This window comes from Saccharomyces paradoxus, chromosome V (assembly GCF_002079055.1).
Source record: "Saccharomyces paradoxus chromosome V, complete sequence".
NCBI lineage: Eukaryota > Fungi > Ascomycota > Saccharomycetes > Saccharomycetales > Saccharomycetaceae > Saccharomyces > Saccharomyces paradoxus.
The window spans coordinates 190,908-218,125 of record NC_047491.1 but is presented as its reverse complement, the minus strand read 5'-3'; the positions used below and the strand labels follow the sequence as shown (position 1 = coordinate 218,125).

Here is a 27,218-nt window from a genome sequence, read left to right as displayed (position 1 = left end):
GGGATCAGCAGCACAGGACGCACACATACACGACTGGAAATTTTCCATCATGCGATCCTTTATAAAGGCCCATAAGAAGTCTACCTCGTTTGATGAAAGTCCCAAGCGACATAGCAACTTCAGTAGCAATACTAATAATAGCTCCCAAAGGTCAAGTAATGACTCCTTGGATTTTCTGCCATCCACTCCATCACAAATGAATTATGATAACATTCCACCAGCCGCAAAACACTCACCTGGATTTGAATCTTTTCATCGTTTGGCTAACAAGACTTCGAAGTTGTTTAAGAAAACTTCAAACTCGAATTTAAACTCCCATTTGGCTTCAAATTCAAGCACAAGCTCAAACCAGACGACTTCTAGCTCGTTTGTTCTCCAAAATCCACCCACAAAAAATTCTGTACCACCACCGCAGCTACCACCGCCGCTATTACCTACCTCTTCTACTTCTTCTTTTTCACGTCATGACAATGACAATGAATCTACTGCATACAAAAAAACTTCTCCCACAAGAGATATTAATAAAGGCACGGAATCTCTGCCTGCTATCAAGGGCACAATTACTCATTCATGGGGAGATTCCAAGGTTGAATCGCATGTAATAATATTGAACGATCCCGCTTCCCCAGCATCGAACGCTTCTGAAGCGACTTCTTCTAAGCAATTCAAAAACTCAATGGTTGGGAATGAAAACCCAACATCATTCACATCTCCATCTAATCTGGAACCTGCTATAAGGATACTGAACAAGAACAAGGGTAGACAACAAGAAAATGATGAAGATACTGAGGATGGGCTTTCAAAGAAGGAACATCATGTCTATAAAGCACTGGCGCTCGCTAAAAATAGAAATAGACAAGCAAGAATCCATTCTCATGATGATATAATAAATTTGGGAAAGGCTTCCCAAATGGATATGAGTCTACTAGCGGCTGCGTTTTCCGGAAATTCGACCACTACCATCAATAACGACCAATCTTCCAACGAACAAACTGATGAAAAAATACTGGATATTGAAAGAGTTACCACTACTTCTACTTTAACTTCTTCTGAAACCACATCACCAGTAAACAAGTCTCCTTGCTTTTATGGTCAAACACTCACCCTCTCGCCCAAGATACGGCAAGGCGATTTGTTGTCATTACCTTCAAAAGGGAATAAAAACGAAGACCAAAATGAGACCTCAGACAAGAAAAAAGCAAGAATTAGTCTAAACAGGAAAGAAGAGAAGAAAATATATTCGCTCAATAATAATTCTGATGAATATCCTGTCGATGAAGACGAACCCAATAAAGTCAGCGATTATAATGACGAGACCTCTGAAAAAGACGACGATGATGATGACGATGACGATGATGATGATGATGATGAATCAGAATTTTCGTTCGAGTATGCCGGTATAAACGTACGGACATCATCTGTCAAATATTATTCCAAGCCGGAACCAGTGGCTAATGTATATATAGACGATCTATATGAAGATGAAAACTTTGATGACGATATGAATTGCATAGAAGATGATGGGAGCGATACTGAAGGAAACGAGATACACTGTTTATCGACTGGATTCGAAGAAACATCCTTGAAAAGCAGCAAAGTCAAAAAGTACAATGATCTTTTTGACTTGAGCGATGATGATGATGAGGATGGTGGTGATGATGATGATAATGATGGTGATGATGACGGTAATAATGATAATGACAGTGATTATCAGGAACAATCTCAAAGCGTAAAAGAAAGTTATCATGGTAATCATGACGAACATTATGATAATGCCGTTGTTGGAGAGACGCTTGAGAATGTCAAGAAGCCTATCCAGAAATATAACGACCTTTTTGATTTGTCTGATGAGGATGAGGACGAGGATGAGGACAAAGAGACGTCCGAACAAGAGTCGTATATGTTTTCAGATGAAGCTCCCAGTATAGACAGTGGACTAACATTGAATACAAAATTAACGCCGGGAATCTACAGCCAATCTAACAAAAATATAATACATGACGTAAAAACAAACTACCCTTTTTCTCTAAGAAAGAATAGTTCAAAAAATGAAACCGAGAATATTTCTGCGATGAAGGCTTCCCTTACACTTACTAATATCAGGCCAACCGTAACGTCATTTTCAGATATATTTAATGTTGATGATAGTGCAAGTGACACTGAAAGTGATTCTGGAACGAACAGAAATTCCAACAGTCTGATATCTAGTAATTCAGAAAAGCACTCCTCCCTGAAGATTTCTTTGTATGAAAACAAACCAGAACCATATCCCTCCAATCACTCTCATTCGCAGCTTCCTCAAACGCCCGCTAAGATTGTGATAACTCCAAGCGGCTCTGGTGTGTGTTCACAAGCCTGTGCAATCGCCGATGATGGTGATGGTGAAGACGATGATGATGACACTAGTAGCATACTAAGAACTCCATTTCAACTTCTTGATTCGTCTCATTCAAATCAGCTTAATTATGAGAGCCCACAGTATCCTGTCGTGATCAACAGTCCACCACTTCCGCCGCCAGCTAGGTCTCAATCGCTAAAATATCATGACTTAAATTGCGATTTGGATTCAGAAGTCCCCAGACCAATGAGTAACCTCTTTTTTATTGATGAAGCTGAGGAAGACGAATACAATCAGAAGAGTAAATATTTGGATTATGACTACTACGACATCGATGAAATCAATGGCATCCCAGAGGATTTTAATTTCTCCGATTCTGAAAAAGACGACCTTAATTCTCGTACGCTGAAATCGCCTTTGCGGCGGGGCTCCAAAAATAGAGAGGCCTCACCCTTTTCATCTGTGTCATCTTCTTTTAGAAGTACACACAGTTTTAATGGGAAATTAACGATCAACCAAGGAGCTAAAGAATTAGCTCCCATGAAAAATAAGATAGAGCTTACGAATAAGACGGTCACCTTTTTTAACAGTAATAATTGGAATACCCATGACTGCAACTCACTCTCTCGGAAATCTTCATCCCAAATGAGAGACATTAAATATCAAATGCATAATGTTAATCAAAATTCAGAACTTTCAAGTCTTCGTTCACCACAACATCAAATTTCAAATGGTTTAGATGAAAAATGCAATGACAACTTCATAATCTCTCCAAATTTAGCGAAAACTGTCACCCCAACTAATTCGTTCAATAAACCTACACCGGAGTTTTCAACCGACTACTCGTTGAGCCCTATTCAGGAGACACCATCTTCTGTCCAGAGCTCACCGAGGAGGACATAGGAAATTTTACTGCCTTATTCCTTACGCTGTAGCCTCATTTCTTTCCCAGTAGGTGGTCCATTTTGTAACTTTTGCGTAATGTTCGTATTTGTAATTAGCTGCATATACCAAGAATAATCTTTGGTAGATATAAAAGTACATATTATCAATAGTTTTACAGAATGAGCGTGTTTGAATATAGTTTTCTTGAAAAAAAGGTCAAACTAGAAGTTTTCTCTCTTCCCATGTAAGAGATATGAAATTTTGTAATGTCCGATGGAAAAATAAAAATACGCAGTAAGTGAATTGCCATTCTGATAAACCTTCCGGTAATGAGCTGGTCAAGCCCGCTTACCAGAACATTTAGTATCATGAATTTTTTTTTTTTTATTTTAACTTGCGATGAGATTGCATGTCGTTGTGAATATTGGACTGGTACTTGTTCGGGATTAGAGAGTTCCCGTTCTTATCATATAGAGGAAAAGGTAATGGTGGAAGTACTCTTGACTTTTTTGGTTTTTTCTGTTTTCCTTTGTCTGAAAATTTAGGCTTCTCATTCACCAATTGATAAATAATTCTTTTTGCCTCATCTGCAGTTTTATCACACATGCCCAAAATTTCGTTGCAATGGCTTAGTCTTTTCTTCTGCTGCTCAATTTTAGCTTCTTGAGCTTGATCGGCTTTTGTTCGTGGGGTATTCTTAATTTTGTGACTTACGTCATCGTCCTCATCTAAGAGAATAATCTCAACCATTTTACCATCTCTTTTTTCGTAAATAGTATTGAATTCTAAATTAACCCTCTCCAAAGGGGTATCCTTTTTCCTGGGGGAATAGTTGTTCCTCTGGGATGGTGGGCCATAACCTACATTTTTAATTGATTTTTTTCTGTCTGTAAGGTTATATTGTAAACCAGATCTATTAATTGTCATAGAAGGTTGAGATGTTGTATCCGTGATGGCAGTATTGGTAGAGAATTCGGAATTGTAAGATGAGGATTTACTACTTCCTGATTGTGACGATTGGCTATTAGAAGATGCAACGTTGAATGGAATTGAATGTGGAGTCACATAGCCTGCTTGCTTAGTAATTAATTCTGTAGGAGCCTGAGTCAAAGCAGCCGATTCATTATTTTGAATTCGTTGACCAAATGAATTGAATGAAGATAGCGGTTTGAACGGCTCTACCGAAGGAATACTTTTTGTTTCATTGATAATTGCAATAGATTGATCAGCATCTTTGATAGAAAGATTGTCGTGGTCATGTTCATCCTCTGGACGTTCAGTAAGTGATGATTCTCCTTTATGAGAAGTACTTTCATCTGCTATAATTTGAATTGAAGGTACTGAAAATTCTTGAAGGGAGGAGCCATTGTTAGGTGACTGAACTTCAGGTGGCATATCAGATGTCTTCGGAGATGATGTGAATCGTAAGGGTGACCTTTTAGGTATGTCAAAGGAAGTGCATGGAATAGAATCTTCAACAGGAAGTGTCGGAGCAGAGGCCGGAGCTGGGGGCGTAGAGGTCGCCTCAAAATTTATGAAAGTGTCATCAATATTATGAACGCTCCTACTTCTCCTATGCTTATGTATTCTCGGATCATTGTTTGTTGGGGATTTTTGCAAGTCCATTAATATTTGCCTTCTTGATTCAAATGATTGATTTACAGGCGAAGTATCAACTTTCAGGAAATCTTCATTATTCGTGCCTATAGATTTTCTATTTTCATGTACCTCCTTCAAATTATTATTAACGGCACTGGAGGGAAACTTGAATGACATATCGAGTTTGTCCAGTGATTTAAGATTAATATTGCGAGTTGGAGACATTGGTTCCTCATTAGGTTCAAACTGCTGGAAGAATTTCAAAGTGCCATTTAAACCTGTGCTTGGCGGGGATGCCATGTGTTCTAAGTCGGGGATGTCTATCAGTTTATTTGGAGTCGATAGAATTTTTAAAGATACATTTTTTTCATGATTTTCTTCCTCATACCCGCTATTTGTCTTCTTCTTGATATGTCGCGGGTTTTTGAGATTTCTCCTTTGTATTTTCAGATTGACGTTGGCGTTCTCATCAATTCCAAGAAACTTATCAGTATCTGGATTGTTTAATTCGAAGGATACTTCATGATGGGCATATGGGATAGAATCATCTTCATCTGAATACGACGACGAGGGCTGTTCTAGAGAAGATTCGGTTGAGGATGAGGTGTTGCTTTCTTGAAATTGGCTATAGCCATCTCCATCGTAAACTAAGCTACTTCTCTTTTTATGCTTGTTTCGCGGAGATAAGTAGGGCGGTAGAGATATTTCCAATGGAACTGGTAAATGATATCTATTCAATGGGGATTCAGGAGTAAGATATAAATTCTTTTCTGGTGTTAAAGGAGGAGGTCTGTCAAATGATAAATTCAATGGAGATACCTGACTAACATTACTAATATTTTCGTTAAAAGTGGCATCAGCATCGGTTGCACGATATGTATTCATCGTATCCACTATAATCGACTGTAATGATTTTGATCTGGAATGGTTCAATTCCTTTCTGCTACTATTTTCGCTAGATTTAATATCGGAACGAGTCCTGCGGTGCTTGCTTTCACATTTCATTCTTCTATTATGATGAAATTGCCAAACTTCTTCTGGGACATCGACCAATACTTTCGAGTGCATGTCGACTAAATGACCATGACTATTCATAAGTAATGATGAAGTAGACATTTTACCTTCAATCTCATTTCCACTCTTGGGAAATACAATTTTCAATGGGGAGTTCTGAGATATCTCATTTGGATCTGGAATGGAAAATCGAACCTGCGATTGCGTATGTTCATGGGGTTTCTTGTTTTTGCTCCTGCTCTGTCGCGGTATAGTAGCATTTTCTATATTATTAGGTCTGACACCAGCGAGTTGGTTCTCGCGTGGGTACGACAGGTCACGGTATTGATCATGGTCCATCTCATGTTGCATCGATAATGCGCTGCACACTTTGCTCTTGACAGGCGTGACAGGCAGGCTCATGATGGCAAAAAAAAGCTTGAAATCTATTCCAGCGCAAACTAATTGCACTAGTTAGGTACTATCCTTATTATAAGCAGCTTGTTTGTCGTCCCTAGGCCTCAATTCTTCTACTGTTGTTATGTTTGGGCTCGTTTGTTGTTTGTTTACCATTTTCCAATGCGGAATATCACGGGCCGCTGAGGTGTGCGGGTGCCAAAATAGAGAAAGAGGGAAACTCAAAACTTTTCAAAAGAGAAGCGAATAATTATTTTGACCTTCATTATGAAGTACCTTGGTTAGGCTGGCAAAGGGATTCTGACGGAGTTTGGGGATTTGAACAATGAGCAGCGAGGACTACGGGTATGATTACGACCTACTATTCAAAATTGTGCTGATCGGCGATTCCGGGGTAGGGAAATCCAATCTATTATCAAGATTTACGAAGAACGAATTCAATATGGATTCAAAATCCACAATTGGGGTTGAATTCGCCACTAGAACTTTGGAAATTGATGGTAAGAGGATCAAGGCGCAGATCTGGGATACTGCGGGCCAGGAACGTTACAGAGCCATTACTTCTGCTTATTATAGAGGAGCTGTAGGTGCCTTGATCGTTTACGATATCAGTAAATCAAGCTCATATGAGAACTGTAACCATTGGTTATCGGAGCTAAGAGAAAACGCAGATGACAACGTCGCTGTGGGCCTTATCGGAAATAAGTCTGATCTTGCTCATTTACGTGCTGTACCTACGGAGGAGTCCAAGACTTTTGCCCAGGAAAACCAGCTATTATTCACAGAAACAAGTGCCTTGAACAGCGAAAATGTGGACAAGGCTTTTGAAGAATTAATCAATACCATTTACCAAAAGGTTAGCAAGCACCAAATGGACCTTGGAGATTCCAGTGCTAACGGAAATGCCAATGGTGCGTCTGCTCCTAATGGACCAACTATTAGCCTGACACCAACACCAAACGAAAACAAAAAGGCCAATGGAAATAACTGTTGTTAAGAGATATTCTGCAGCATTTACGCATTTGCGTGCAATCGTCTCTTCTCCCCTTTAAATTCGGCCTCTCTGTCTGTATATTGCTTTCGGTGCAATATTTTACAATTTTTCTGCTGACATATAGTTTACATACATATAGAACACACATAAGAAATTGAAATAAACAGATTATACAAGTGAAGGTCGGTATGCAGACTGCACGACATTTCGCCTATTGCTCTTTAAAATCATCGTCTTCATCGTCTTCTTCGTCTTCTTCTTTATCACTGTGATTTACGTTATTCTTAGAGCTCGCGCTAGATTCCTTCTTGTCTAATTCCTCTGCAGTTTTTTTATAGTCGATTACTTTGCCGCGTGTTCTTCTCCCAGATGTGATGATATTAGAGGTATCAATTTCCGCCAAATCGTCCTCTTCCTCTTCTCCTTCATTTCCTATCAAGGCGTCTAATTTGGCATCGTCCATATCAGATTCAGAATCTTCAACAGCACCTTTATTTTCGGTCTTTGTGGAATCATTATTAGCCTTGGTCTCCTCTTTTGCTACTTCAGCATCATAATCGTCATAGTTTCTTCTTCTTCTTCTTTTCGGCTTCGGTTCCACAGACTTTTCGGATTTAGTATGAGTAGTTTCCTTTTGGCCTTCAAATTCACGTTTTTCCTTTGTTTCGTCGGACATTGTTTCTCCCTTTTCTTCCATTTATTGAATCTTACTCACTAATTATGTATGTCAATTAAGTACCCACCGAGCTTCCTTATTTCTTCATTTTCAGTTTTTTTTCTCCCACGATAATGTGGGAAAAAATTAAAAATAAAAATATGAAAAATAAAAAATGAGTTTTAGACAAGCTTATTCTAGGTAAAAATGAAGAAAATAGTAGAACAAGTTGGAGGAGTAACAGGACTATCCGTATAACAAGTTTTCAGTAAATTAAAAAAAAAATGAGCAAAATACAGGTGGCACATGGCAGCCGACTAGCAAACCTCATCGATTATAAACTGAGGGTTCTCACTCAAGATGGCCGGGTTTACATTGGGCAACTGATGGCATTCGATAAACATATGAATTTAGTGTTGAATGAGTGCATAGAAGAAAGGGTACCCAAAACTCAATTAGATAAATTAAGACCGAGAAAAGATTCCAAAGATGGAACGACCTTGAATATCAAGGTAGAAAAAAGAGTATTGGGCCTGACCATACTAAGAGGAGAACAGATTCTATCTACTGTGGTAGAGGACAAGCCGCTACTCTCTAAGAAGGAAAGACTGGTGAGAGATAAAAAGGAAAAGAAACAAGCGCAAAAGCAGACGAAGCAAAGAAAAGAGAAAGAAAAGAAGCCAGGAAAGATAGCTAAACCGAATACAGCCAATGTCAAGCATACTAATAACAGTGCTAGAGAAATCGCACAACCATCGTCGAGCAGGTACAATGGTGGCAACGATAGTAACAGCGCAAATAGGTCAAGGTTTAATAATGAAGCACCTCCTCAAACAAGGAAGTTTCAGCCTCCACCAGGTTTCAAAAGAAGATAAGTTCGATATAGAGTAGTCTAGTATAGTTTCAGTATACTTCTTGTGTATGGGTGTGTGTTAATAGAAAATTTCGTATTTAACTTGATGAAGCATTTTAACTATTTTTTCATTACCTAAATATAGTTCTACTTTTTCTCCAGTGTGCGGGATTTAAGATTTATGTTAGCTTTGAACACCTTTTCTTCAGTTGACACATTCTCTGTCAAGTCCTGGGGTGATCCATATCCTATTGCGTGCTATTATGCAATTCAATAGCTCGAGGGGCTCCAAGTTTACATAATAATGGACGAATGAAAAAAATAAAGATCTCGGAAAAACTAGAAGATACCCTTCGGAAAAACCTCTTTTATGGGGGGTGTTCTGGGGACAAAACCAAAACGGCGGAACGCGCCCGGAAAAACATACCCAGACTGCACCGCAGAAATAGCTTTCTTGGGGGACCCCACCAAAAATCCTTCACTAGTTTTTCCGTAGTGTATAAATGATTTAGCTTCTTCATACTGTTTTTGAATCAGGAATACTTGGAAGGCAAAGTAGTTCCAGTTTTTCTCTGTTGCTTAATTACTTGTATTTTTTCCTTAACCCTAGTAGATATGATTTAAAAACGGAGACCCTTTCTTGCCATGAATTTTGGCAGTGCTTCAAAATACTTCTCTTTTGATATTAGTAGGTGTACATCGGTGATCCTTTTCTACAAACTCCATATATGAATTACAGGAGAGAAAGCTTCCCTCCGGATAACGACCAAAGACCCTTTAGATGTGAAATTTGTTCGCGAGGGTTCCATAGATTAGAACATAAAAAAAGGCACGTAAGAACACATACTGGCGAGAAACCACACAAATGTACCTTTCAAGGTTGTCCGAAAAGTTTCAGCAGAAGCGACGAACTAAAGAGACATTTGAGGACACATACTAAGACCGTCCAAAGGCGGTCACGAAGACTAAAATCCAAGGGCTCGGGAAAAACTGCTATGGATGCTGCTACGACCACCCCTACAACCTTTTATGATAACATTGGTGTTTCCGGTACGGAGAAAAGCCACTCTGAAATATCACCTATCCTTATTTCCGTTGCTCAGAACTGTGATGACGTGAGTGGACGAAGTGCCGGAAATAATAGTGGCATGGTGGAGACACAGACACCTGCGATCTTGGTGCCTATTATAGGAATTCAAAAGGAACCTCATATCATTCCCAATAACCTCTCTACTGCTTCTATCGCCTCCATTGTATCAATGTATCCTTCCACTTCCTCATTCCAGTACCTGAACAGCGCGTTTTCTGAAGGCTCTGTATCCATACCGTGTGTACCTTCGTCTAGCAGTTCTTTAACTTCAGATGAATTGTCTTCAAATTCCTCTATATTTTCGAAATCTAGGAAGAATTTGGCCGCCATGAGTGGCCTTAATTCATTGAGTAGTTCTAAAAACCAATCGAGTATTTCGCTTCTTTCTCAAACTTCACAGCCATCAAAGAATCTTGCAAGACCACCAACAGCCTTAGGCCCTCTACGAAAAATCACGCCAGCTGTAAACTCAGGGGACATGGAAATCTCAAGAACAATATCCCTTTCGAGCAGTTCAACATCCCTCACTTCTGCTACGTATGATGATATGACGGCTAAAGATATGGGCATGGGAATTTTTCTTGAAAACCCACCTGTAACGCAGGAAGCTTGCAGGAGCGATCGTAAGTTCAAGACGAACACTATTAGCAGAGGAAGACAACATGAAAGGGCACAATTCCATATATCCGGAGATGATGAGGACAATAAAGTCCACCGGCAAGAATCAGGAGCATCTAACACAAATCCAAAGGTATCATTGCCTCCTATAAGGAGCATCCTGCGGCAAATTGATACTTTTAACAATGGTCCTTCCTACTTTTATTAAATAATAGATAATAAATAACGGATACAAAAAATGAGAATTACGATAATAATTGGCTCTTGAAAACGTGACATACTTCTTTCCTTGAATGAAGACGCAAAGAAACCTTCGGTGAAAATCATTATAAATTCGGACAGTGCACTTTAAAAAAAATCATGTAAGATTGAAACATGGTTCATAGATCTTCACCCGTGTCGGTTCAACCCTTCGCCTTACCTTGAACAATTTGCATTTTGCCATTAAACTTAGGCCACGTTATTTTTTTTGCACTATTTTTCATCCTTGGACGACCAAATTTGCTCCCCTTTGAAAGACTTCACGAAAAAACGTTGCAAAGAAAACAATAACAGCACAATCACGTAGGATTCAGACCAGTATTATAATAGCGAGTAGATAGCATTTTAGACAAGAGCTACTATATTCTTTATAAGGTCATAGTTTTCTGTACAACAATAAAGTAGCTACACTGAAATATGGCAGGCGACAACCCTGAAAACAAGGACGCTTCCATGTTAGATGTCAGCGACGCAGCTAGCAACACTACGATTAACGGTAAAAGTAACACAAATTCAAATAACGAGGCCTCCCTGGCGTACACTTTCTCCCAAATGAACGTAGATAATCCCAATGAATTAGAGCCTCAACATCCTCTTAGACATAAATCGAGTTTAATTTTTAACGACGACGACGATGATGAAATACCCCCATATTCAAAACACGCAGAAAATGGTTCTGGGGAGACATTTGATTCTGATGATGATATCGATGCTAGCAGCTCGAGTAGTATCGATAGCAACGAAGGCGATATCCACGATGCAGATATGACAGGGAATGCCCTGCAAAAAATGGATTATCAACCGTCTCAGGAATCTGATGCACTACAGAATCAAGGCTCTCAACAGCAACAAGAACAGCAGCAGAGCACTGTGGAGGGCAAGAAAGGAAGAGCTATGATGTTTCCAGTTGACATTACTTGGCAACAGGGGGGTAATAAAGTGTATGTTACCGGATCTTTTACCGGATGGAGAAAGATGATCGGGCTAGTACCAGTCCCTGGACAGCCTGGACTTATGCATGTAAAATTACAGCTGCCCCCAGGTACCCATCGTTTCAGATTTATTGTTGACAATGAGCTAAGATTCAGTGATTATTTACCTACTGCGACTGACCAAATGGGAAATTTCGTCAACTATATGGAAGTGACTGCACCACCCGATTGGGGCAATGAACCTCAGCAGCAAGTTTCAGAAAATAAAGCGAATCATGCAGATGATAGCAAGTCAAGTAAGAGACCTATGAGCGCTCGCTCAAGAATTGCATTGGAGATAGAAAAGGAACCAGATGACATGGGTGATGGTTACACCCGTTTCCATGATGAGACCCCCGCAAAACCTAATTTAGAGTACACTCAAGACATACCCGCTGTTTTCACCGACCCAAATGTGATGGAACAGTATTATTTGACGCTTGATCAGCAACAAAATAATCACCAAAATATGGCCTGGTTGACTCCTCCACAGCTACCACCACACTTAGAAAACGTCATTTTGAATAGTTACTCAAATGCGCAAACTGATAATACGTCCGGCGCGCTCCCCATTCCGAACCATGTTATATTGAATCACCTGGCGACAAGCAGTATTAAGCATAATACATTGTGCGTCGCATCCATTGTTCGGTATAAACAAAAATATGTGACCCAAATACTGTACACACCTCTGCAATAGGTATGATTATAGAGCTTGCACCCGCATCTTGTTAAATAAAAGCGAAGACGTTTTTGAGATTTTTTTACTATAGCTCCTCACGATACTAATATCAAGGTATATTTATGTAAGTAGTTGTATATATAGGTTTGGATGTATATATGTATATACGCACACAATTGTTACGAGATGTGTATATCAAGTAGCATTATAGAAGATATCCTTATCATAATAACCCATTCCTCCTTAACGTATGCCCTCTTCTGTGCCAGACACTTGGCATATTCCTCACTGTTTAGAAATCACTTTCAACGTTCACACGGCACCCTCACGACTTTGAGCTTTCACATGGCCATCTAAAGGTGAAGATCCGTAATTTATAGGAAACATTATAAATAAGGAAGGAGAGGTTCCATCCATTTTTTCACTTTGTGGGTAATTGTCATTTTTGGTTATCTATTTAATTCAATCAAAGAACCAAGATATAAAACAACATATTAAAAAATGATTGAATCAGATGAAGATTTCGCACCTCAAGAATTCCCACACACAGACACAGACATTATCATAGATGAACGCAGAGACGAAAATGAGGGGTATTCCTCAGACGAAGTTGGCGGTACATTGAGTAGAAGGGCCTCGAGTATATTTTCCATAAATACAACACCATTAGCTCCCCCAAATGCTACTGATATACAAAAATTCACAAGTGACGAACACCATTTCAGCATGATGAGGAATTTACATATGGCAGATTATATTACTATGCTGAATGGATTTTCTGGCTTTTACTCTATTGTGAGTTGCCTTAGATTTACGCTTACGGGTAAACCTCATTACGTTCAGCGTGCCCATTTTTTTATCCTATTGGGTATGTGTTTCGATTTCCTTGACGGTAGAGTAGCACGTCTGAGAAATAGGTCTTCCCTGATGGGTCAAGAACTGGACTCTTTGGCCGATTTGGTCTCCTTTGGTGTGGCTCCGGCTGCAATTGCTTTTGCCATTGGTTTCCAAACCACATTTGATGTCATGATTTTATCATTTTTTGTTCTTTGCGGCTTGGCGAGATTAGCAAGGTTTAATGTCACCGTTGCTCAATTACCAAAAGATTCCACCACAGGTAAGTCTAAATATTTTGAGGGATTACCAATGCCAACTACTCTAGCTTTGGTTTTGGGCATGGCATATTGTGTCAGAAAGGGTTTCATTTTTGATAACATCCCATTCGGAATTTTCAGAGAAGATCAAATATTGGAATTTCATCCAATTATTTTAGTATTTTTTATCCATGGGTGTGGAATGATCTCAAAGAGCTTGAAAATTCCAAAGCCATAGTTTCTGTTAATGCCTGGCGTCAAAAAAAATTTGTATATATATAACCTTTTATTCTACGTTGTATACGCTGACCTCTATTATTCAATTCTTACCAGCTGGTAAAAAAATATAATTCGCTCTCATAATTGCAATATCAGACTAGCCCTCATGAAATTGGGCGTGTCCAGAGCTTCTTGCAACGCTCTTTGTAAGAGCGACAAAAAGAAACTTATGCCATCTCCTAGAATCGAACCAGGGTTTCATCGGCCACAACGATGTGTACTAACCACTATACTAAGATGGCAAACTTATACGGGATTTCACTTTGTTTTAACTTGTGAATGGCTAGGAATGAGAGCTTGATAAACTCGTTGGAGTTTCCATAACCATTATTGAGGAATAGATAATTTTGAGAATTATGTGAATAATTAGATAATTGTTGGGATTCCATTGTTACTAAAGGCTATAATATTAGGTATACAGAATATACTAGAAGTTCTCATCGAGGATATAGGAATCCACAAAAGGGAATCGATAGTTCTACATAGTGTTATTACCTTATCTTCTTTCCTTTTATATGTTGTCATTCATTATCCTATTACATTATCAATCCTTGCATTTCAGCTTCCATTAGATTGGATGACTGTTTCTCAATCTTTATGCCATCCTCTTGCACCGCATATTATAATATAATATTAAATAGATGATATTAGAATTTCATTCCAACAAATTTTGACTTTTAAGTTTGTAATAATTATTCGTTTTCATGTTTAGTAGCTTTATTATCGCGTTTAGTAATTTTTTTAAAATACGTAAAACATGTTAAATATACAATGGAATACTATGTAAAAAAGAAAAAAGAAAGAAAACGATATAAAATGGAATAAAGATCACCATGTCATTACGCATCAATGTATATGAACATATTCCAATAACCAGAAGTGTCAGTTTCCTTTCCTTCTAGTTCGTTTCTTATCTTCACTTTCTCTCTGATTAATTATGAAATTTTATTTTTGCGGCGGTTTGTTAGTTGTTTAAGCGATGGGTTCCAATGTAGTACCTTTTTTAATGGTTGCCCAACCAATTAAACGCCAATGCTTTTCGATACGTCTCGACAAAGCAATCTTCTCGTTAATTTCAGTACAAGCAGGTGACGTTAATTGTAATCTTGCCATATCAGCTTTAACGGCAACCACACGAGCACCTGTTGCGGTAGAACCAATGTTGACCATAAGAACTTCATTTGGTTCCAATTTTCTGACTTTGGCTTGCTTTTGACCATCTGTTTTGACACCCAATAGACGACGTAACAAAAAGTAGTTAATTTCAATATCAGTATAAATGTTTGGCAAATGACCCTTAGCACCAACAACTTGACCGACAAGACGATCGGCTCTACACAAGGTAGGATCAACTTTTGTACCAACACCAATCAGACCACCGGGAACAGCGAACTTCAAGTCATTTTGTTCAGCAAATAAGGAAACAATGTTAGAGAAGATTGGTTTACATTGAATTTTACCTTTATCATCCTTAGTCACAATACCTGGTCTAATCTCAATTTCATCACCTAGCTTAAAGACACCATTCAAAATAGAACCACCAGCGACACCACCTTTCAGGTCTTCAATTTCAGCACCTGGCTTATTAACATCAAATGAACGAATAACAATCAGCCTTGGAGAAATCATGAAATCTCTTGGTGGTACAGGAATAGTCTTGACAATAAATTCATTGACTGCATCGATGTTATACTTCAACTGAGCGGATATTGGTACAATAGGAGCGCCGTCAGCAATGGTACCTCTGATGAACTTCAAGATGGATTTTTGATGTTCCAAGGCACTTTCTTCACGCATTAAATCGACTTTATTCTGTAAGATGATAACGTGCTTTAACTTCATAATTTCAATGGCAGCTAAATGCTCTGAGGTTTGGGGCTGTGGACAAGATTCATTACCTGCAATCAAAAGTAAGGCAGCATCCATAACGGCGGCACCTGACAACATAGTACTCATTAAGATATCGTGACCGGGACAGTCGACAAATGAAACATGACGGACCAACTTGTAACGTCCTGGACAACCTGGTCTTTGACATTTAGGGCTGATTTCTTTATCAGATTTGAATGATCTATAACAATCAGGTTCGGGACATGTAGGTTCTTGACATTTATAAATTTTAGCATTTGCATAACCTAATTTAATGGTAATGTTACGTTCTAATTCATCCTTAAAACGCACTGTTTGGACACCTGAAATGGCCCTAACTACTGTGGATTTACCGTGGGCAACATGACCAATGGTACCAATGTTTATCGTAGCTTGTCTGTTGATAATTTCGGCGGATAGAGGGTTTAATTTTGAAAAATCAGGGTTTAATGGTTGTTCGGGCAAACCACCACCTTCTTCAAATTCCCTTTTCCTTTTTTCTTCTTCAGTTTCTCCGTCTTCTTCCAAACCAGTGAAGGCGACTTTCTTCTTTGGCTTATTGGCTTCTTCTGTTTCTTCTGTTTCTTGAGCTACAACTTCTGTTTCTTCAACGATATCTGGTTCACCAACTGGTTCCAAATTACCGTTGATAATAATGCTAGGTTCTTGGTCTTGTAAGTCACTCATGTCTACCTCTAATGCGCGATGTTAACGGTGTATTACACTCTTTCCGCCCTCTTTGCTTAGCTCCTGGTAGAGGTCGAAACGAAATCTCTGTCTTTTGTACTGATGATCAGCATCGGCCTATTTTTTGAAAAATTTTTCAATGGCAAATCCCGGCCGGGTCACTGTCATAAATACGAATAATAAGCATAAATTAAGCATATTGATTTACTTCATAAAACAAGTATATATCGCATCATACCAAGCGTACGCATAATGCTAGTAATAAATAGATAAATAAAAAGCGTTCTTATTGATCTAAGGTAGCCACCTTTCTACCTACACGGCTGCGGTCAAAATCAATATCGAATCTTGAGTTGATGACGTTACGTTTCTTGGAATTTAGAGATGTAGCTGAAGAGGAAGAAGATATACCGTCGGTATTGCCAGCAATTATTTCGGTGTCTGTCTCATCACCTGCTTCCAACCCATTACTTGCCACCTCCCGTGGTTGGATCTGTAAAATTTCATGGCCTGTATTTAATTTTTCCTTTTCTGTGGGAACGGATACTGCGGAGCTTGAATGATCATTTTCTGCACTCATGGTCAAGCCATTGAAGGTTTTCTGTAAATTCTTCATCGATGGCGATTTAGAGATATTTCTACTGTCAATGTGACCCTCTAAATCGAAAAACCCACCGTACCTGTTCAAATTTACTTGTGACGAAGACGTTTTGCGAGAGCCGGTGGCTGGATGGCCGTTACGGTTCGGAGGGTTATTGACTGCATTGTCCATTTCATACAATTTATCGACCACGGGACTGATCTTCACGCCTGTTTTATTATGGGAAGTACCGCGTGACATCCTCCAGTAAGAGCGGATTTCACCTAAGGCCCAATTTAACATGAACATCAACCTGTCACCTTGTCTAAATTGCGATGTTACAGTCAAATCCACCTGATCATCTTTAATGATGTAGCCTATCCCGAAGCCCTGAGGCACAGCGGGCGTTATGCCGAAGGTCGTGGTAGCAGCATTACCACAGTTGGCAACAATCAACTCAGGTTGCGAGAAAGGCAAAACCAGTGGATTTTCAAAAAGGTCTTTCGCAGCCGACGATTCATCATCATTTAAGGAGATACCGAAATGGTCATGAAACTTGAAGAGATACTTCAGCGCATTGAAATGTTTTTCATAACCGACACCTGACTTTGCATGTTTAACCATTTCATGATGTGTTTCGCAGGTCTGAATAAATTTGTCTAATTTACCTGTCCCATCAATGGAACTAGAAATAAATAACTGACATAGTTCCAACAGCTCTTGATTCTGAATGTTAATAAAAGAGGATCTCGAGTTTTTGAAACCACGTGTGGATATTGGCTCCAATCCAAACACCATTCTTCCATACAAAGCATAGTGAGCTATTTGTAAAGCTACTTGAACCATCGAATCGGGCTTGATTCCTAGCCTTTGAGCAGACCTTCTGCCTAAGGGAATGGAGGCGCGAACAATATCATATTTGGAAATCAAATCAGCTAGTTTAGTCTCTGACAAATGGACATGTGTGTTCAAGATGTTGCTAAAGGACCAATCGATTTTGTCCACAACCAACTTAGGATCGATTTCAGAAGGGCCTCCACCGTCGGCACTTATGGTTGCCGTCATCAATTTTTTGGTTTCAGGATCCATTTGTGTCACGTTGGGCCATAGTGAAAACTGTGGATCGCCGGCATTAACATCTCTAGCTAATCTTAAGACTGATTCCGTATAAATTTCCGAAGTAAACCGAAGCACAACTGACCCGTCACATGTGAAGGAATCCCAAATCACCGTGGCCTTCGCATCTGCAGTGACCACCAGCTGTAGTTTATCATACCAACGAGATACACACGAACCCACTTGATGGCCTTTGCTGTTTATTATAGAAGTACCATAAAACACTCTTTTACAATTAGCGGAAGTACATTTCTTGTCCCGTTCAGTGATAGTCCTGTTAAACATTTGACTGATGTCGGCAGTATCGCCATCATCATTGGTGGTTTCCTCTTGTGATTCGTCCAGGACGAGAACGAACAGAGCAGAGTCTATGCGGTGCAATTCGTTTGGATACCTTTTTTGTAGTCTCTTTCTAGCATATTTCCAGTTTCTAAAAGAATGGGAGGTCAAGCTGCCTAACGCAGTTGATTTCTCTGTACCTGATGAATCTTTTATAATATGATTGAAGATTGTGGTCAATTCGGCCGCAGTATATATAATTTTATTCGTCGAGTCAAGCATTTCTAACGTATAGTATTGGCCCCTGGAGATGATTAGGATGTGTTTGCTCTCCGGATATCTTTTAATTGTTATACCATTGCCGGTGAATATATCTTCTTCGCGTTTTCTTTTACGGTCAGCCGATTCCTTTTGGGAAGGTTCGCCATTATCGCCCTCATCGCCTGAATAATCAGGGTCTTCTAGATCAGATGCAGTGTAAGGTTTATTCAAGTCGAAACTTTCAACCTCACCGCGCTGAAAAACAGGGCTACGAGTAGTACCGAATAAGTTCAGAAATGGCGCCATTGATAGTGGTTTACCATTGCTGGCATTGATATCTGGCGGCAATAAATCCTGTTTTAGAGCAGAAATAAACCTGGCCGCAGAGTGTACTAAGACGGCAGACCTATCAGCTTGAGTGATATTCGGCAAAGCGTCATCTGCGAGAACCAAGAAGGGATTCCTAGGCAAGACATCGTCCTGAATCTCTCTGGTAGAGGTTTGATTATTGATGTCTAGATGCAACTCGTCAAGGTAACAATCACTGGTATCATGGTAACTCTGTAGTTTAGATTGCAGCTTTTCACTCACTGAATTTTCTTCAAAATTTTCGATAATGGATGACAATTTCTCAATTTGCTCCGGATCTAAAGGATGTTGATAGTATCCATCAGCATAATACAATGGTTCTAAACTCTCCTTGAGACGCTGCAAAGTGTCACATAGTTTGGGTAATGGTAACTTGGGTAGCTCTTCCTCATGTTTAAATGTTCGTTCTGACTTGTCAGACGAAACAATAGTACTACCACTTGACATGGTTGTTTGATTTTCTTTCTTTGATGTTCATTCCAAATGAATCAATTGCTTTGGAAGCATACTTACATTATTTTCTCTTTTATACGCTCCAATTAGTGTCATTATTATGGGGTAGTCATTCATTGTGATGATTCATTATCGGACCGACGGGAAAATGACGAAAAAAATGCAAGGTCTGCAATAAAAAAAATATACGGATACAAAGCAATGATATATACATTTCAGGCAAAGCAATCTATTTCTTCTTCTGGCCTAGCTGTGACGCAACACGGGCCGCTTCTTCGACACCATTAATAATACCACTCTTGACGCCCTTTTCTTCCATTACACACAGCCCGGCAATGGTTGTGCCACCTGGTGTGCAAACTTGGTGCTTTAAAACGGATGGGTGAGCACCACTCTTTTCAACCATCTTCACTGTTCCTTCTAGAACTTTCATGGCACACTCCTTACTCTCTTGTAATGGAATTCCTAATTTCAACCCACTCTCCATTAAGGATTCTAGCATCAACAGAACAAAAGCGGGGCCTGAACCGACCAATGCAGTGGCTGCATCCATGTTCTTTTCAGGAAGTTCAATGTATTTACCAACTTGACTGATCAACTCGTTGACCAGTGGCTTTTGCTCTTTGGAAACATCAGCGGAGTAGGATACCACCGCACAGCCATATCCGTACTTGGCAGGTGTGTTCGTCATAACACGACAAACAGTGCTAGTGTATTGACACAATTGGTCAATGGTCCAGCCGGCAGCCAGGGAAATAAGTAGCTTTCCCTCAATGACGCTTTTCACACCGTTCAACACTTCTTCTGCCAAAAATGGCTTCGTACCAAGAAGAACCACAGAAGCTTCTTTGACAGCGCTTACGTTGTGACCGTAAGTACTTTCCACTTTGATACCGTTAGGAGATTCGTCGAATGTCTCAATTAGATCGGTAACTTGTTGTGCACTTGGTTCATCATGGTTACATGTGATGATTTTGGAAGGGTAAAATGCAGCAGCAGTTTCGTCGACCGCCTTTGGAGCATTGTAAATGGCAGAAAGAAGTGCTTGGCCCATAACACCGCAGCCTAAGATTGCCAATGTGTAAGTCATAATTGTAGTTGGTTTGTTGGTATTGGTGTTGCTGTTACTTTTATTGTTGTTACACCGTCCAACCATAGCAATATTCTTAAATTCCTCGAATTCTTGTTTTGGCCGAAAAGATCTTGTCCTTTTATACGTATGCGACTCTATATAGTGATAAAGAATATTACATGGTGATGTATGTAGATCTAAGGAATGGCTCGGGATATTACACCTTTTTCTGCTGGATGTATTCGGCAACAATAAAATGTAGGAAGTCCTCTACTTCCTTAAAATCAGAAAATGTTGTGTCAAAGGACACCGCGTTGGCTTCTGCACTATCTTTAAATTTAATGTGAATGAGTGCATTACAATAGTTAGGACTTTCGAGGATTAAACTTAGGCTTGGGCTTTTGTACTCAGACAATGGTAAATTTATCTTAAGTTCACGTTTAGGTATATTCAAGAGTTTATCAAAAGCACGGATCTCCTTATTCAATCTCGTTATATTTTCATCATCAATGTTTCTATTTTCCTGAGGTTCTTCTCTCCCTACTTCTGTCTCTGTTATACTTGAACCAGGAACTATATCGAGCACGTAATCCTTTATAATTTTTTTTAGTAACAGCTTGTAATTAGCAAACCGAACTTTACCAAGGATGGGACGAATTATTAAGATATCATCGTTAACGTTCAAATTAACCAGTCCGTGGGGCGAGCTTATTCTAGATCTTAGTGTTTTCTTGAATATGACGACTAATAATAATCTCAGCATAACAAGCATCAGGTTAGCTCTCTTGTCGTTGATTTTTGGTAAATCTTGTTCATGATTGACTATGGAGTCATCGTCGAGGGACAATAACTCGATTTCAAATTTTTCGTTAGGCAGTTCAATTATTACTTTGTTTTCGTTTTCAATACTGACACCATAGGAAATCAACAAGGCGCACTCTTTCTTTATTTGGTACATCAGTTCTTTTTCGAAAATAATCTTTTTCAAAATCTGAATCTGCTTCCTAATATCTTCAGTTTCAGTTTCTTCATTTTCACCATCCCTATCCATCACACTCTCGCCACTCAATATGTAATCATCTTCTGATTCGATTTTTGTAAAGATGCGAACTCTTAGGAATTTCTTTACTGAATGTATGAAATCCGTACCTTTAAATGCTGAACTACTATGGGGTATCAAATCCAAATTTTGCGATTCTATGTTATTCCTTATATTAGCAATACCTCTATCGTGCCTATAAGTAGATCCAGAGTCTTCGTAACCATACTTAATTGCCAACAGCTTTTGACCGCTAGATCTATCTCTAATTTTAAAAATAACATCCTTGTTGCTAATATTCTGCATTATCTTATTCCAATAGTCATGTTCGTTTTGTAATATGGAACTCAATTTATTGAAACTTCCGCGTAATAGATCTTTAGATTCGTTCAAACTTTGTAACTTCCATCCTTTATTCAATATATCCAACTCAATGTATTCTTTCTTTGTAGGTGCAACATATGGAATTTTATCACTATTTAAACTAGAAGGTTTAACAACTTTTCTAAGAAATGGTGACATTGATGACATACCTGTGGATTCTTTAACACTTGATAGCAGCAAGGAAACAAATTCTAAAGCTAGAGATGATTCATTCATGGCCAAATTTATATGTTCTAGCATATCCCTCCTTCTCTTAACAAACTGTTCTTGTGTCATTATCGTTTCAACATTATCGTCTGTCTCGCCAGTTTCGTTCGTTTTGTGATCTGTTCCATTCTGTGAATTTACTGAATTGTCTTTATCTTCATAATCCACTTCCATGAAATCTTCTCCAGTTTGTGCATTTTCATCAGCACCATCATTGTCCTTCTTCTCGCTGTTGCGACTGTCACTACTATTATTATCAAGCTGATTGATCTCATTTTGTAATTCTTTTTCATTCAGATCAACGAATTTAAAGCCTGGACCACGCTGTCTTAAGATGATCGGGATCAATTGCTCTAATGGCATAGAGCCATAAATTTCGTGTGGATTGCTGACCAAGGAATCTTTATTTTTCAAAAATTTTAACTTTTTATCATTGTCTTTCTTGGTCTTATTCTCCAACTCATCACCTTCTAGGCGAATACCAGTATCTGCTTTTCCTGCAGACTCAGACACGGGTTCATCAGACGTTGGTGAATGAAGACTAGAGGTTGGGTTAGAACTTAGTGCCAATGTGATTAAGTTCGGGTCCAATGCCAATTTGATGCCAGTTGCGGAATCTACGTGACTTGGCGGTCCTTCTTCTGTCGTCATTATGGCTATTAGATGCTGTTTATAATTCTTTTCCCTCTATCTCTTTTGTTTTTGAACGGTAAATAAATGCTTTACGTTCGATTATTTTTTCTGCAGCTCTACTTTTTCAAAAGGGTACAGAGCACAAGTGAAAACCATTTTTCTTCACTTCTCTCCCTTCGTCTATTAAATTAGAAAGTAACACACCTTGATATCAATAAGTATATATATGTTTATGAGAACTATATGTATATATGAATGAGTTTCTTTTATGAATGGTAGTTGTTTATTTTTTATGCGCCCTTATAAGAATCCCAAATCGTCGAGATCCGAGATATCAGACATATCATCCATTAAATCACCGTCTAACATATCATCATCATTTTCACCGCTTTCACTCTTTTCATTTTGTTGAGTCTTTTTATCCTCAGGGTACCTCATGGAAACGAGGTATTCATCATGTAATTGGTTGGCAAATTTAATTCTTTCATCGAATACTTGCTGAGGATCTTCACTGTCATAGATGTTCAGTAATTCTGTGGTTTCGATAAAGCCGTCTTCGTGATTGATCTTGGCTTCAATAACACCATCTCTAATTGCCCTTGAAACCATGTATTCTACGGTTTGCTCCGAATCCAAATTCAGTTTCAAACAAATGTCCCTTAATGAAATTTTCTTATACGTTAAGGAGATGATTCTGATACCTGTCTTGATAACGTTAGATCTTAATCTGACACAAAGTTGATAAGTGTCATCTTTCAATAGCAATTGTTTATACTTTGTGATTGTAGATGTGAATTTTTTCAAGTCACCTAATTTAACGGCTTTGGTCAAATGGTAATAAGGAAGGAGAGATTTCTGCATATTTGATTGATGGAAAAATGATAATTCTGGAATATCACCCATTAGTAATTGAATACAACAATGTAGTTTGTTTGACTGTTGTAAAAACCCCAAACTGTTGGAGTTATGTGGAGCTTTTCTTATGGCCGCAATAATATACTCGTTCGCAGTGGAATAATCCAGTTGAATGGCATTAATTTTGGATAAATAGAAGAAATATCTTGCCTCCAATGAGCTGGAAACGTCTATGTGAGGATATTCTAGTTTAGAAATGAAATCAGACGCGCTATCGACTTCACCGTTATTCAAAAAATCTCTTAAGATCAGGTTAATCAGCATGGCTTTGGTCTCGTTGTCATGTTTCAGGGAAGCGATTTTCAAAAATTTCATCATGGTGGACCTTAAGATTATATTTTGATTATCGTTGTCAATTTCCTTCGAGCGGCGCGCTAATGTTTCATGACTCAAATAGATGTAAAACCATAATTTAGCGTTTATCAAATTCAAGGAACGCAAATTGTAATAACACAACAAATTTGGGATAACAACCTTCCTGTTGAATTCCACCAATTCTTCTAATTTCTTACTGTCCCATAAAAACAACTGCACTAATAGATGTATGAAGCAGTTGATTTCAGCTGTCACTTCAATGGTCTTTTTTTCAGTGTTTACGGAGTAAAATGAAGCTGGATAAGAGTTTCTAAGCTCATCTGACCCCGGTACAGATGATTTATGGTTAGAATTGATGAACTTTAGTAGATTTTTCTTGAATGACGAAGAATCAGGGTACAGTACATTCACTGTGAAAGATAAGATCTCTGCATTCAAAAGCTCTTGGTTCCTTAAAGAGCTCAAGTCCTTTAAACTTCTCCATATGTATCTTGGGTCCAACGTCAAGGTGGTCTTGGAGATCTCATTTAAAACCTTCAATAGTTCTTGAACTTGGTCTTCCTCCGCATATTTCTTTTCAGAATGGTGCAAATCATTGACCCCAGAAGAATCCACGTCCATCATTACTGCAGCACTAGCCATTATATTTGGTCAATTCGATTTTTTACTCTTACTCCCTTTAAAACTGCGTGATGAAAGCCTTACCTACTTCCTTGTCTCTTTCTTGGGTGGCAAAATGTTTTTTCTTCCTCCTGCTTGAAAGCTGGGACTATCACCTCGTTGTAGTGAAATTTGTTACCCGGGTTAGTAAGAATAGTAAAAATAATAGCACGCTATAAAATAAAAGTAATATTGTGGTGCTTTATACAGTATAAAACAGAAAAGTTATCCAAGTATCATAGCTGTGATTAGTAGTACAATGGTCATGAGAAAACGTATTTGTATTTATTTAGAATTTTTTCCTTTTTTTTCCATTTTTTTTATCTTTTTTAAAGGTAATAATGGGGGGAGGGGGGCATGCAGTTTTGTTCCTGTTTTAACTGTGCATTCATTGCAGCACTCCAGAGTCTTTCAACGTGTTTTCCAAAATGGTTTCTTTAATCGCGGCAAATACTAATCTAATGTTCGACGTATCTGTGGCTTGGGTCACGTGAGGATATATGCTTAGATTTGCTCTGTTTAACTGAACAAACCTCCAAAGTATGTACTTGGCGGCCTTATTGATGTCCGACCCGCCGGTGTAGTCTGGGAAGTAATTTTCCATAGGGACTTTGCTTAGTTTTTCTGCAAAAAGGTCGATTTTATTCAGAAAGAGCACTACAGATGTGCGGGCGAACCATCTACTGTTGACAATATTATCGAAAAGCACCAGCGATTCTTGAAACCTGTTCTGGTTCTTGTCCTCCATCAGCGCTTGGTCGTATTCCGATAAAGAAACGCAAAATATGACCAAAGTGACATTGTCGAAGCAGTGGATCCATTTTTTTCTTTCCGAACGCTGGCCACCGACATCGTAGATATGCATCTTAATGTCCGAGCCCATGTCAATGACGGTATCAAAGATCCCTGACGTCATCTGTCTTGATCTCAGTATGTCCTGCTGGGTGGGTCTGTAATTGGGCGAAGTGATCCTGGTGAAATTCTCCATAAAGTATGGGGTCGAATCCATCAGGTAGAACTTCGATGCATTGGGGCCATTGACTAGGTCCTGTGTGGAGGGCAAGGCCCATAATGTAGATATTATGCCCGCGATATTTTCCGGAAACTGGCCCGTGTAGTTATTTGGCATTTCATAGGACATGGCTTTCGACAGGTCTTGTTGCGTCAGTTCACACTTCGCTTCCAAGTTAACGTTGAACCTTGTTCTTGCCTGGATGATGTTTCTGCCAATTTCCAATAGATTCTGATAGATCAACGGGATGTACTCTTTGATTTCCTGCTCGCTAAACCCATTCTGGTGCAAAATCTTCAACTGTTGTAATACCGTGGACTTACCACTTTCACCGGCACCCAACAACAGTACTTTGAGTTCTTTACCGTTGCTGCCACTTGATGCGTCTGACAACGATGGCTGTGCTGGACCATTAGTCGACCTGTCTCTCAGGGCAGAGTCGATATTGATCTGCTGTGATCCGCTGGTGTTTGCTGTAGCCGTGGGAGATATCGCGTTGTTGATGCTCGTGTTGTTGTCCTTAACATTACGCGCGAACGGTTGCTGCTGCTGTTGCTGTTGCTGCTTCTCTTGTTGACTTGCCGTGTTGACTGTCCTTACAGTCTTCTGCGGCTGCCTTTGCGGCTGCTGTTGGGCTGAAACCTTTGCCCTGCCAGCGTTGTCACTACCAGCACTGGCGGTCTGTGTGTCAGGAGTGCTGCCGTTCTTTTCTGAAGATGCGCAGAGACCCATGATATATGATTCAAAATACGTCTCGTATGTGCTGTAGCAGTGGCGGTTCTGTGTGATAGCAATTTTGCACTTTTATACGTACCAATTACTCTTTGGGTAAGTGAACCAAACCCACCCAAAGTTTTTCCACCCCTTCAGTCTAAGGCTGCACGCACGCGCTTATAAAACCTGCTACTTATTAACTTTTTTTTTCGGTGCAGTATGCAAGAGGATAAGAAGAATGATTTGGGCGCAGCTGAGAGGGGGCTAAGCATGATGAAGTAAGGGGAGAAGAAATAGCAAGGTATGTAATCATCCTGCACTAGGTTAGCGGACTTTATTTTACCCCAGGAGATTACCTAGTGTGTGTGGCACATCAAACGTAGAAACCGTAATTCATTGTATAGCTTAAATAATAGTAAGCCTGATTCTGTCCCTAATATTATAGGTTACCCGTTCTCTCACCTTTTGGGATTCGACTTTTTTTTCTTCCATTTTTACTTTTTTTATTCAGTTACTGACTGGCGAAAAGAGACTTTTTGGTTACAAGAGGTGTGTATTAGTAGGCATATGTGCGTGTGAGAAAAGGGAAGGGGTTTAAAAGCGGTATTATCGACCAAGAATATTATAAGGATGGCAGCTTCAGTTCCACCAGGAGGTCAGCGTATCTTACAAAAGAGAAGACAGGCACAATCCATTAAGGAGAAGCAAGCAAAGCAAACCCCCACTTCCACCAGACAGGCCGGTTACGGTGGGTCTTCAAGCTCAATATTGAAATTATATACGGATGAAGCCAATGGATTCAGGGTCGACTCTCTTGTCGTGTTGTTTCTATCCGTCGGTTTCATTTTCTCTGTCATTGCTTTGCATCTATTGACGAAATTTACACACATTATATAATATCAGTAATTTTTTTTACATATTACT

The 27,218-nt window shown here is 39.2% G+C and overlaps 15 protein-coding genes and 1 non-coding gene across 16 annotated transcripts; 7 read left to right on the top strand and 9 right to left on the bottom strand.

Moving 5' to 3' along the window:
* Nucleotides 1–49: 49 nt before the first annotated feature.
* Nucleotides 50–3,241, top strand: ZRG8 (Zrg8p; the record flags this gene model as incomplete). The annotated part of the gene is made up of 1 exon (XM_033909956.1): nucleotides 50–3,241. The coding sequence occupies one exon, from the start codon at nucleotides 50–52 to the stop codon at nucleotides 3,239–3,241; it is 3,192 nt and encodes a 1,063-aa protein (XP_033765847.1).
* Nucleotides 3,242–3,607: 366 nt separating this feature from the next.
* FIR1 (Fir1p) lies at nucleotides 3,608–6,238 on the bottom strand (the record flags this gene model as incomplete). The annotated part of the gene is made up of 1 exon (XM_033909955.1): nucleotides 3,608–6,238. One exon carries the CDS (start codon nucleotides 6,236–6,238, stop codon nucleotides 3,608–3,610), a length of 2,631 nt encoding a protein of 876 aa, XP_033765846.1.
* A 319-nt stretch (nucleotides 6,239–6,557) lies between these two features.
* On the top strand, nucleotides 6,558–7,229 carry YPT31 (Rab family GTPase YPT31; the record flags this gene model as incomplete). Its single annotated transcript, XM_033909954.1, has 1 exon — nucleotides 6,558–7,229. The coding sequence occupies one exon, from the start codon at nucleotides 6,558–6,560 to the stop codon at nucleotides 7,227–7,229; it is 672 nt and encodes a 223-aa protein (XP_033765845.1).
* Nucleotides 7,230–7,437: 208 nt separating this feature from the next.
* On the bottom strand, nucleotides 7,438–7,923 carry CHZ1 (Chz1p; the record flags this gene model as incomplete). Its single annotated transcript, XM_033909953.1, has 1 exon — nucleotides 7,438–7,923. One exon carries the CDS (start codon nucleotides 7,921–7,923, stop codon nucleotides 7,438–7,440), a length of 486 nt encoding a protein of 161 aa, XP_033765844.1.
* A 242-nt stretch (nucleotides 7,924–8,165) lies between these two features.
* On the top strand, nucleotides 8,166–8,756 carry SMB1 (mRNA splicing protein SMB1; the record flags this gene model as incomplete). The annotated part of the gene is made up of 1 exon (XM_033909952.1): nucleotides 8,166–8,756. The coding sequence occupies one exon, from the start codon at nucleotides 8,166–8,168 to the stop codon at nucleotides 8,754–8,756; it is 591 nt and encodes a 196-aa protein (XP_033765843.1).
* Nucleotides 8,757–9,462: 706 nt separating this feature from the next.
* Nucleotides 9,463–10,650, top strand: MIG3 (Mig3p; the record flags this gene model as incomplete). Its single annotated transcript, XM_033909951.1, has 1 exon — nucleotides 9,463–10,650. One exon carries the CDS (start codon nucleotides 9,463–9,465, stop codon nucleotides 10,648–10,650), a length of 1,188 nt encoding a protein of 395 aa, XP_033765842.1.
* Nucleotides 10,651–11,120: 470 nt separating this feature from the next.
* Nucleotides 11,121–12,374, top strand: GAL83 (Gal83p; the record flags this gene model as incomplete). The annotated part of the gene is made up of 1 exon (XM_033909950.1): nucleotides 11,121–12,374. One exon carries the CDS (start codon nucleotides 11,121–11,123, stop codon nucleotides 12,372–12,374), a length of 1,254 nt encoding a protein of 417 aa, XP_033765841.1.
* Nucleotides 12,375–12,857: 483 nt separating this feature from the next.
* Nucleotides 12,858–13,688, top strand: CHO1 (CDP-diacylglycerol-serine O-phosphatidyltransferase; the record flags this gene model as incomplete). Its single annotated transcript, XM_033909949.1, has 1 exon — nucleotides 12,858–13,688. One exon carries the CDS (start codon nucleotides 12,858–12,860, stop codon nucleotides 13,686–13,688), a length of 831 nt encoding a protein of 276 aa, XP_033765840.1.
* Nucleotides 13,689–13,899: 211 nt separating this feature from the next.
* On the bottom strand, nucleotides 13,900–13,971 carry SPAR_Etrna8H. The gene has a single exon. It is a non-coding gene; the product is annotated as a tRNA-His (tRNA).
* A 730-nt stretch (nucleotides 13,972–14,701) lies between these two features.
* Nucleotides 14,702–16,285, bottom strand: GCD11 (translation initiation factor eIF2 subunit gamma; the record flags this gene model as incomplete). The annotated part of the gene is made up of 1 exon (XM_033909948.1): nucleotides 14,702–16,285. One exon carries the CDS (start codon nucleotides 16,283–16,285, stop codon nucleotides 14,702–14,704), a length of 1,584 nt encoding a protein of 527 aa, XP_033765839.1.
* A 286-nt stretch (nucleotides 16,286–16,571) lies between these two features.
* On the bottom strand, nucleotides 16,572–19,337 carry YAT2 (carnitine O-acetyltransferase YAT2; the record flags this gene model as incomplete). Its single annotated transcript, XM_033909947.1, has 1 exon — nucleotides 16,572–19,337. One exon carries the CDS (start codon nucleotides 19,335–19,337, stop codon nucleotides 16,572–16,574), a length of 2,766 nt encoding a protein of 921 aa, XP_033765838.1.
* A 235-nt stretch (nucleotides 19,338–19,572) lies between these two features.
* On the bottom strand, nucleotides 19,573–20,433 carry PRO3 (pyrroline-5-carboxylate reductase; the record flags this gene model as incomplete). The annotated part of the gene is made up of 1 exon (XM_033909946.1): nucleotides 19,573–20,433. One exon carries the CDS (start codon nucleotides 20,431–20,433, stop codon nucleotides 19,573–19,575), a length of 861 nt encoding a protein of 286 aa, XP_033765837.1.
* A 199-nt stretch (nucleotides 20,434–20,632) lies between these two features.
* SRB4 (Srb4p) lies at nucleotides 20,633–22,696 on the bottom strand (the record flags this gene model as incomplete). Its single annotated transcript, XM_033909945.1, has 1 exon — nucleotides 20,633–22,696. One exon carries the CDS (start codon nucleotides 22,694–22,696, stop codon nucleotides 20,633–20,635), a length of 2,064 nt encoding a protein of 687 aa, XP_033765836.1.
* Nucleotides 22,697–22,978: 282 nt separating this feature from the next.
* RPN3 (proteasome regulatory particle lid subunit RPN3) lies at nucleotides 22,979–24,550 on the bottom strand (the record flags this gene model as incomplete). The annotated part of the gene is made up of 1 exon (XM_033909944.1): nucleotides 22,979–24,550. One exon carries the CDS (start codon nucleotides 24,548–24,550, stop codon nucleotides 22,979–22,981), a length of 1,572 nt encoding a protein of 523 aa, XP_033765835.1.
* A 406-nt stretch (nucleotides 24,551–24,956) lies between these two features.
* Nucleotides 24,957–26,312, bottom strand: GPA2 (guanine nucleotide-binding protein subunit alpha; the record flags this gene model as incomplete). The annotated part of the gene is made up of 1 exon (XM_033909943.1): nucleotides 24,957–26,312. The coding sequence occupies one exon, from the start codon at nucleotides 26,310–26,312 to the stop codon at nucleotides 24,957–24,959; it is 1,356 nt and encodes a 451-aa protein (XP_033765834.1).
* A 612-nt stretch (nucleotides 26,313–26,924) lies between these two features.
* On the top strand, nucleotides 26,925–27,191 carry SBH2 (Arf family guanine nucleotide exchange factor SBH2; the record flags this gene model as incomplete). The annotated part of the gene is made up of 1 exon (XM_033909942.1): nucleotides 26,925–27,191. One exon carries the CDS (start codon nucleotides 26,925–26,927, stop codon nucleotides 27,189–27,191), a length of 267 nt encoding a protein of 88 aa, XP_033765833.1.
* Between the last annotated feature and the right edge of the window lie 27 nt (nucleotides 27,192–27,218).